This window comes from Marmota monax, unplaced genomic scaffold, assembly GCF_021218885.2.
Source record: "Marmota monax isolate L192 unplaced genomic scaffold, Marmota_monax_Labrador192_F-V1.1 WCK01_AAM20220418_F8-fsc00202, whole genome shotgun sequence".
Classification (NCBI taxonomy): domain Eukaryota; kingdom Metazoa; phylum Chordata; class Mammalia; order Rodentia; family Sciuridae; genus Marmota; species Marmota monax.
In genome coordinates, this window is record NW_026695005.1 from 3,002,801 (window position 1) to 3,012,130 (window position 9,330).

At 36.3% G+C, this 9,330-nt stretch overlaps 1 protein-coding gene across 2 annotated transcripts; it reads left to right on the forward strand.

Annotated features, from left to right (window-relative positions):
- The first annotated feature begins 249 nt into the window (after positions 1 to 249).
- Rgs1 (regulator of G protein signaling 1) lies at positions 250 to 4,485 on the forward strand. Of its 2 annotated transcripts, XM_046427563.2 has the most exons (5): positions 252 to 478; positions 840 to 920; positions 1,339 to 1,400; positions 2,755 to 2,918; positions 3,648 to 4,485. In XM_046427563.2, exons 1-5 carry the CDS (start codon positions 342 to 344, stop codon positions 3,831 to 3,833), a joined length of 630 nt encoding a protein of 209 aa, XP_046283519.1. In that variant the 5' UTR covers positions 252 to 341; the 3' UTR covers positions 3,834 to 4,485. The 2 variants fall into 2 exon arrangements, with proteins under 2 accessions (XP_058429664.1, XP_046283519.1); XM_058573681.1 differs by lacking the exon at positions 840 to 920 and having other exon boundaries at positions 250 to 478.
- Positions 4,486 to 9,330: the final 4,845 nt, after the last annotated feature.

A 9,330-nucleotide genomic window follows, 5' to 3' on the forward strand; every position in this document is an offset into this window, starting at 1 on the left:
TTTTGAGGGAATGCACAATTTTCAAGAGGAAACTAGCGTCATCTCAAACCGAAGGCAGGGGCTGCTTTGGCCCTTTAGTGTATGTGTGTGCCTCTGAGTGTTTGGTTTTCTTTCTAATCAAGTGACCTGCTCTCATATGGTTAAGTTTCAACCACAAGACATCACTGTATGCTTTTTTTTTTTTCAAGCTCACGTCACAACACACCAAGGAAGGAGGAACTTGCAGTGTCTGTGGTAACATCACTTGATAAACAGCCTCCCTCGTGCAGCCAGAGCCTGTCTGCCTTCTCTATATAAAGCAGCAGAGACATTGGCGAGCAGACACTTGCTGAGAGAGGACCATGAGAGCAGCAGCCATCTCCACGCCAAGGCTGGACAAAATGCCAGGAATGTTCTTCTCTGCAAACCCAAAGGACTTGAAAGAAACTGGTCATTCACTTCTAGATGACAAAACGCAAAAAAGGAGGCCAAAGACATTGTAAGTTCCTCTAGTGTCTCACTTAGACTATCTCTAATGACAGAGGGCGTGTGAATGAATGGAAGAGAATATGAGCATTTGGGTCAGCCAGACCAGAGCAACTGCCTGCCTGTTGTGGTTTATAAGTAAGATTCGGTTGTAACAAAAAGTAAATCGTTCTATGGCATTAAATTAGGTGAGAAATTTTTCAGACATGGACTCATAAAAATGAGCCCTATCTGAGTATAAAAAATGTGCTATCAGTTACTTTTGTTATTGCCTTATTCAATCTTAGAGGCATTTAGACCATGTTTTGTTCATTTTACAAATAAAATGAATTCTAATGGAGAAATACTAAGTACTCACTTTCTGTCTTTTGTAGTGCAATGGACATGAAAGCATACCTGAGATCTATGATCCCACATTCGGAATCTGGAATGAAATCTTCCAAGTCCAAAGACATGTATGTGCATTAATCCATTTTACTATCATTTACAAGATCAGTCTAGGGACCAGTTTTCTATCCTAGTAAGAGATTAATACTGCACATGATGGGTTTTCTCTTAGGTAATATGCCAAATAAGATTAGCCTACATTAGCACCAATGCAAATTAAATATAAACATGTCTGTGTATATACTTGCTTATTTATCTTTGTACTGTCAGATTTTTATCTATTTGAATTTCTCAAACTTAATTGGCAGATTTTTTTTTCATACTTATGGTAATTCTAAGAAATCCTTATAAGTCTATGTTACTAAAATGTCTTGTAACTAGAATATTAGTTTGTGAAATTATCAGAGGGCAGCAGCCATTCCGATTGCATTTGGGCTTACATAAAAACTATTTTACTAACATGCTTATTTTTTTTTTCTTCTGTAGACTTTCTGCTGATGAAGTAATACAGTGGTCTCAATCTCTAGAAAAACTCCTTGCCAACCAAAGTAAGTGTACATTAATCATGGAATGCTTCTTAATTCAGCTCAATACCCTAATAGATTGAAAGGCTTCATTAAAATAGCATAATATGCAAAAAGTTGTAGTCTGACATTTCTATGAACATTGATAACTTCAGCATAGTAGGCCTCTTTGTGATATGCTGACTTAACACTTAATTCTACAACAGTGTTTTAGACAAACCTGCCAAGGCAATTAGGCATTTTCACTGATGATTATAGGAAAAAAATTAAAATTACACTGGGGTTCATGAAGTTTAAAGTTTTAAAAGTAAACCATATATCTTAATATGTGAATTCTGATTTTGAAAGTTGCCTAAAGAATCTATTTTTACAGTTGGATATAAAGAGGATTCATTCATACAGTTAGTATTTTATCATTCATACATTCATTAATTCTCTCATTCATCCCACGTTTATGTGACAGGCATTTTAGAAGCAAAGGTATTCAAAAGCAAAGACATAGTCCCTTTCTACCTTGAAGGTTGTTGAAAAACATGAATAATTGCATTTTATATATTATATGATGCATGTTCTAACATAGAAAATGTAAAAGGATGTTTAAACACAAAGAGTCTTGCGGGGATTTTCTGACCAAAGAAGGGAAGGAATGAAATCATATTCCCTTCTTCTTATTATGGGTATTACAGTTCTACTGGAATGAGAAGGTGAAGAGGTATAGACATGCAGCTTGTTGTCTATCTAAAGAGTAAACTTATCCTCTTCTCCCCAGAAACACCCTAAAGAGCCTTGTTTGGGGATGAAGGAGTTCAACCTAGCTCATCAATATTATTATCAGATATAGTATACAACTCAGCTAAACAAATAAGTGGCACATAAATAGCCCATATAAGTCTCAGTAATTGCAGCAAATGTAATTAGTATATCAGATGCATAGGTGATATATAGGCCTGCCATTATCTAACATGAATTGGATTTGGAAATTATATTTGTAATTATTAACATGATGTTAATCCCCTTTGCAATTCTTGTTTTCTTCCTTGAAATGCTCTACATTCTGGCTAAGATGTTGGTCTTCATAAGAAAAGACATTGTTTTATAATCGGCAGAGCCAAATTCTTGATTTAAATACAAAAGGAAGCAAAGCATACTAAGCAGCTATGTGATTGAGAACAAGTTTGGTTCCAGTTCCTCTTCTATAAATAAAGGGATCTCTAGGGTCTTTCCTCCTTTACAAACTGTGACCTGGCTGTTCCAGCAGCAGTTGTATCTTATTTTATTGAGAGAGAATGTAGTAGCTATTTTTCTTACAGATTTCTTCAAGTTATTCACTTATTGGCTCAATTAATTTAATTATCTCAATTGTTCCCTTTGTTTTTAGCTGGTCAAGATGTCTTTGGAAATTTTCTTAAGTCTGAGTTCAGTGAGGAGAATATTGAGTTCTGGCTGGCTTGTGAAGACTACAAGAAAACAGAGTCTGATCTTTTGCATTGCAAGGCCGAGAAGATATATAAAGCATTTGTGCATTCAGATGCAGCTAAACAAGTGAGTATTAAGTCCATTATTATCAGCTTATGTGTAAAAGATTTAAGTCAACATGAAACTTCAAACATAAAAGATGAAATCCTTTTTGAGTATCATGATTTTACTTCTGCATATTTAGGCATATTCATATAGTTCAGTGCAACTACAAAATAATTCTCTAGATTTGGGAAGATTTCAGTGCAGAGAATGAAAGATTGACTTTGCAAACTATTGAACATGATGGACGGGTAGAGAAAGGAGCACAGGTACTATGGGCCAGAACCACACATCAGGGGATCCTTAATGAGCTATCCAGGGCAAGGATGAAATGCAGATTCCTATAATGCATGCAACTGCAGCAGCTAAAATACGTCCTGTCACTAGTAGTGCTTGTCTTCCTGTAAAACGTTCTTGGTCTCAACAGGAAGTAGATGCACAAGGAGTCCTCTCACCTAGTAAATCTCAAGTGTCCACATTACTCTTCTTTGATATGTGGACCACCTTTTGTAGATATTTACATTTCTCATGGCTGCTTCTTTTGTAACTTGAAACAGACACTTTTCTTGTGATATTTCTTTTTATCTCCTCCATACCTAGTATAGGCTTAGAGTAGTCAAACAAGAGATTTGAAATGAGTTAAATGAGGACATAAGACTGTTTTCTTGAGGTGTTTCAAAAATTACAATAGGTGCATCATAAAATTACCATAAATATGACATGGACATGAATTAATGAAGTTTTCTTTTTTAGATCAATATTGACTTTCGTACTCGAGAATCTACAGCCAAGAAGATTAAAGCACCAACTCACACGTGTTTTGATGAAGCCCAAAAAATCATATATACCCTTATGGAAAAGGACTCTTATCCCAGGTTCCTGAAATCAAATATTTACTTAAATCTTCTGAATGACCTTCAGGCTAACAGCCTAAAGTGACTGATTCCTAACTGAAGGGAATTAAAAGATGGTATCAAGGACAGAAGGAACGTGCCAGTGTGGCTGCCTGGGTGGACAACTTGGCTTGTTTGGGGTGACTTGACAGGCTCAGGGGAGGAACAAGTGACACAGGATGGATTACCATGGAAGTTATCCAGATTCAGGGCTGAAAAAACATCAGTAAGACTAAAATTGAGAGACTGTAGAAGAAAAGAGATACTATGGTACTGTCTGTGGTACTGTCATAATACAGAAGAACCTCTGTATTAGAAAACCCCTCACACTGAAATGGTCAGGTAACTCTGGTGACAGAAACTGTGAATAAAATTTATGGGACTGATTACGATACGCTGTAAGCTTCAAGGTCAACTGACACGCTATGTATTATTACATATAGATTGTATTGAGCTGCTGAAATCTCCTTAACTTGGATTCCTGTTCCAGAAATCACTGTTATTATTGAGAAATGTTTTTTAATGTTGTTTTGTTTGAGTGTATTTGACTTGGAAGTGATAAAGAGAACACTGTATTTAACTTAAGCTATTGCTCTTAAAACGAAGTCAGAATATATTTGTAAATTAAGTTATCACAGTGTCAATAATAAATTTGAGTTTTGTATTAAAAGTTTTGCATTTCATTGCTATTTTTGAAACCGGCGTTTGTTTGTTTCTTTGATTTAAAAAAAAAATCAAGTAAAGATCTTAAACTTTTTACCACCAATTCAATATCTAAAAACTGTTACCCAGTTAATGCTATATATTCTGTACTAAATTGGACAGAATTCATCAGTTTTCTTCCTGCTCCCTGATCTCATGCAAACTTCCAACTGATGAGAAATTGATGAAGTCTTTAAAAAAGAGGAAAAAGCTATCTTACAAAGTCATTCAATTAACAATTGATATTTTATCGTGATTTAAAGTTGATAAAGCTCAATTGTATTGTCTCGTTTAATGTTCATGAAAACTGAAATTCAGAAACATTAAGTCACTAGATTCCAAATTTAGCTAACTCTCAAAATTACCTAGAATGTTAAAATATATGTACACCACTATTTGGGGGCCCCCTCCCAGATTGACTGAATCAGAATGTCTGAGGCGCAGAGTATGGGAATCTATGGTTACAAGGAAACTCCAGCAAATTTTGAAGGTGGTTGGATAATCCAGACTGGGAACCTGGGGACTGAGGAGCAGTCACAGTGCCAGGGTTGTTCACAGCTCCTCCCACCACAGAACCTATGCTCTCTCTACTATGCAACACTGCCACCCACTGACCAGAATACATTTCCCAAATCCTGAACTCTGCAGTCTCAAGTGTCACCTGGGGAGGAAAATAATATCCCATGTGAAGGAATCACCCACAGAAAGCAGAAAAATAATCAGTATGATCCATATTCCTGCATAACTTGTGCAGCGGTGTCTTCCCCATGGACCCGTGATCAGCGTCTCATTTGACAATCCATCATCCGCACACCAGATTCTCACTACAAGCTTGCTTAGTCATCAGGCAACAGCAATGGCAAGAAACTATATATATCAGGTTTTAAAAGCATTATTCTTGCTTGAGTTTTCATCAGAGAAAGTCCAAATTAGTTCTAACTTACCCTTTTTATTGCAGGTTTTAGCAGGTCATATTGTAACAGAAAGGGAGTCCAGTTTAATCATCTTCCTTAGGGATCCCTTTACTGATTGTACCACCAATCTGTCAATCTTCCTATACTCCTGTCTGTGGGTGGCTCATTTTTATTCACCCCACTCTAGAATAGGCCCTCTTGTCTTGCCGATTCTCATGACTTGTTCTGTTTCCAGTCACTTCTAATTCATCTTCTAAACAGCTGCATGCGTCATCTTCTAAAATACAGAGTTGTCCAACCAGGTCCCATGACATATAAAATAAAGCTCAAATGTCTCCTTTTGTAATTTAAAACCCTCCCAATGTGACCTTCACAGTATACCTCCCATTACTCCCTTCCAGACATCCTTCCTTCCTTAACATCACACTGGATTATGCACCTTTTTTTTGCACAAGCCTTGTAACTTGCACGTTTAAGAGCTCATTTCAGTTGTCTCCAGATCTTTGGTTCACCTCTACTCCCTGTCTAAAATGTCTTTTCCAGTTCTCAGGATCCAACCAATTCTTCAAGGTCCACATAGAATAACTTTTCCATAAAACCTTTCTATGACACCTTATACCATTACGTAATTATTCCCAGTGTCTAATGGAGACGAACTGCAGTCCACATAAACACGGGACACTCTGCTCCTATTTTAAGTATTACTGTCACATTAAACAGAATCCAGGCCCATAAGACTATGAGGAGTGAGCGGTGTAACTATCCAACACACTTACTGGTCATAAAATGAATGCTGCTGGTCTTTCTCTAAATAAATTGCCATGTTTTAGAGTCAGTCAATTTTGGACAGACAGTCAAAACAAGAATCTAAGATACCTCTTCATTTGGCGGGGGAGGCGGGGGAGAGGATAAGTCATGCTGGCTGCACAGATTCAAAGTAATATAAAATGATTGCAAAGATCATTTTCACTTCATTGGCATTTTTTGTTATGGTGACTGTTTCATATGACCGTTCACAGAAATGTGATTCATACAAGTGGCATCTATAATTGAGAGAAGTTCCATCCAGCTACTCAGTCTGAAATTCCTAGTACACAGGCATGTTCAGTTGTTATACTAAATCACAAGTAGTGAACAGTAGGCATAGTTAAAAATTCACTCATCAAAAATGTTTTTTTAACAAAAATTTACTTTTCTCAGACTTATTTTACATTACTTTCAATATGCTTATGCCAGAAGGTAAAAATGAGTCATGATAAACCCCATGATATCTAGGAAAATGTACACAATTGCCTATTTGGCCCATATACTGGGCTGGGGAAATAGCTCAGTTGGTAGAGTGCTTGCCTCACATGTACAAGGCCCTGAGTTCAATCCTCAACACCAGGAAAAAAAAAAGAAAAAAAAAAAAGACTCAACCATTTGGCCCTTATAGGATAAGTTTGTATTCAATATCTTTGTTTCTGTGTGTAAACATGGACTATAATATTCTAGTACTAATCATTTATGACTTATTTTAATCTGTGAGATTAACAGAGTAAAACATGATTTGAAATCTTATAGGTGTGAATTGTCATACAGAGTTGACTAAAATGTAAACCATACCTATAGAATAAAAATTACCCATCAAATGCAGAAATAATTCCATCCTTTCTGTTGAGAATCTTTAAAGCTAAATACATATCATTCCAATGGCCAAATACTGTATCTTACTCCAGACCTAATCTAAATGAAATTTTCCCACAAATAAGACAGTGGCAAAATTTCTTATGCAGAACCATCTATGGATGTTTCTATATATTCAATATTTGACTGGATATTTACTTCCAAGTGGCTCCTTTATCTTGAATTTGAAAATAGCACATAAAGGAAAAAAAGAGAGAGGATGTGGGGGAGAGGAAGAGGGAAGGGAAGATAGAGAGGAGTGGCAGAGGGGAGGAGAACAGGAAGAAGGAGAAGGAAAGAGAACTGTTGAGCATCTTAAACGTGTGTTTCCTTTTGGGTCCTTTGACGACTTGGATGCCTGAACTGCCATGCTTTTAGTATCTTACCTTCTCAAATTGAAATTTTAAGCCCAAAGAGATGTTACTGTAATTCAGAGTTGTTTACACAAATTTACTTTCAAATTCCCATAGTTAGTGGTAGAATAAGCTAAGAATCTGAATCTAAGTTCAACAGAACCCAAATTTATACACTCACGGAGACCAAGCCTTGACTTGGATTATTGCCATTTAGGCAAGGTCTGGGTGGTGGCCTCGATGGCAAATAAAAGGAAACAGGCTTCCAGGATTAGGGAGCTGACTGGTTTAAACAAGAAGAAATGGTACATAGTAAGCAAAGTTTTTTAATATGAGAGATTATGTTGGCTCTCTCAATTACACTTATGAATTTTATGTTTATATCCTCCTCCTTCCCTCCTGTCAAACTCACCAACAGTGACAGATGCTTAGGATCCTCTCAGATGGGTTTGACCACCTGATGTATTCTAGGGACATTTCACATGAACATTCTTTTATGGTACACAAAGGAAAAACAATCTCCCTATTTTCGAATGATAGACTTCTCTACCTTCCTACTTCTCAAAACACAGATGTCTAAAAAGTTCATAACTCTAAGGTTTCTTGGGAAAAAAATAGTTATTCAAATAATAGTAGAACATTATAATAGACCTTGGATTTCTTCATCCACGAAAAGTATTTGCTTTTGTTCTATATTTAATATGCATTTTTACTTGTATAGTGTTCATGACTGATTTTCACAGGGAAGGTAGAATTAGGGAAGATCTTAAAGAATTAATTCAACCCAATCAGTCAAAAAAGGAGGTGAGACCATTCCAGGTACACAGAGTAGTTTGTGAAAAATCAGGGGAAAATGTGTCCAGCAATTCTTTCTACTGTGTTCAGCAACAGTAGTTTATCTAGTTTGGCTAGAATATATGGGAGAAGAGAGAATATAACAGGGAAAGCTAAAAAGGTATTGCTATGGTTTAGGTGGGTCAGACCTTGTGCTAGATACATTTGTTACTTGTTTACTTTAAACTAAAACTCTTAAAGATAAACTCTCTCATTCCTACTTTATTGCTCAATAAACATAGAAACTTATCTAAAAATACTTAATTAGTGAATTGCAGACCCAAAATTAAACTTAGATTTGTCATTTCTGGGTCTCTCTTCCTAGAAGGGTCATGATTTCTTTGTGTTTTAAAAATCACAAGATTTAGTGTAGAATGTTTTGAAAGAAGACATAATTAAGGGAAAAAGTCAAATAAATATGAGGTAGTTTTGTAATCTGTTGGGAGAGAACTAGGGCTTAAACTAGGGAAGTAATCAAGGCAACAGGAAAGAAAGGGTGAATAGGTAGTACCTAAAGAGCAATTTGCTATGATGAATAAGGAAAGAAACACAGGGACAATATAAGGTGTTTAGCCAGGGTCCCCCATAACTGCAACAAGGGCCTTGGCTTTTATGTATCGTCTTTGAGATCCTTCAGCTAAAAACGTGCCTTAAACAACTTAGAAAAAGGACTGGGATTGTAGCTCTGGTAGATGGCTTGCATAGCATGTGTAAGGCTCAAGGTTCAAACCCCAGCACCATAACACACACATACACACACACACACACACAGTCATATAAACATCTTGGAAATAGAATATGGGAGTGCTGTAAGCTTCTAAGGGGTTCCACACACAAAACAGATTGCATAGTAGTTTCAGTGGATAATGGCTTATTCACAATAAACTTGCATATGAATCAATGTTATGGCTTAGAAATAAGGTGCCCCCCAAAAGCACATGTGTAATATAATGCAGGAATGTTTACAGGTGAAATAATTAGATTATGAGAGATGTAACAAGATCAGTAGATTAATCAGTAGTGGGTTAATCCATTTTATGGATTAATACTTTGAATGGATTAATGGGTAAAGACT

Bases quoted from the DNA above. Each gene is read 5' to 3' on its own strand.
- Rgs1 (XM_046427563.2), top strand. From the start codon at position 342: ATGAGAGCAGCAGCCATCTCCACGCCAAGGCTGGACAAAATGCCAGGA. The intron at 479-839 runs GTAAGTTCCTCT...TGTCTTTTGTAG, and splicing joins AAAAGGAGGCCAAAGACATT to TGCAATGGACATGAAAGCAT. The intron at 921-1,338 runs GTATGTGCATTA...TTTCTTCTGTAG, and splicing joins TCTTCCAAGTCCAAAGACAT to ACTTTCTGCTGATGAAGTAA.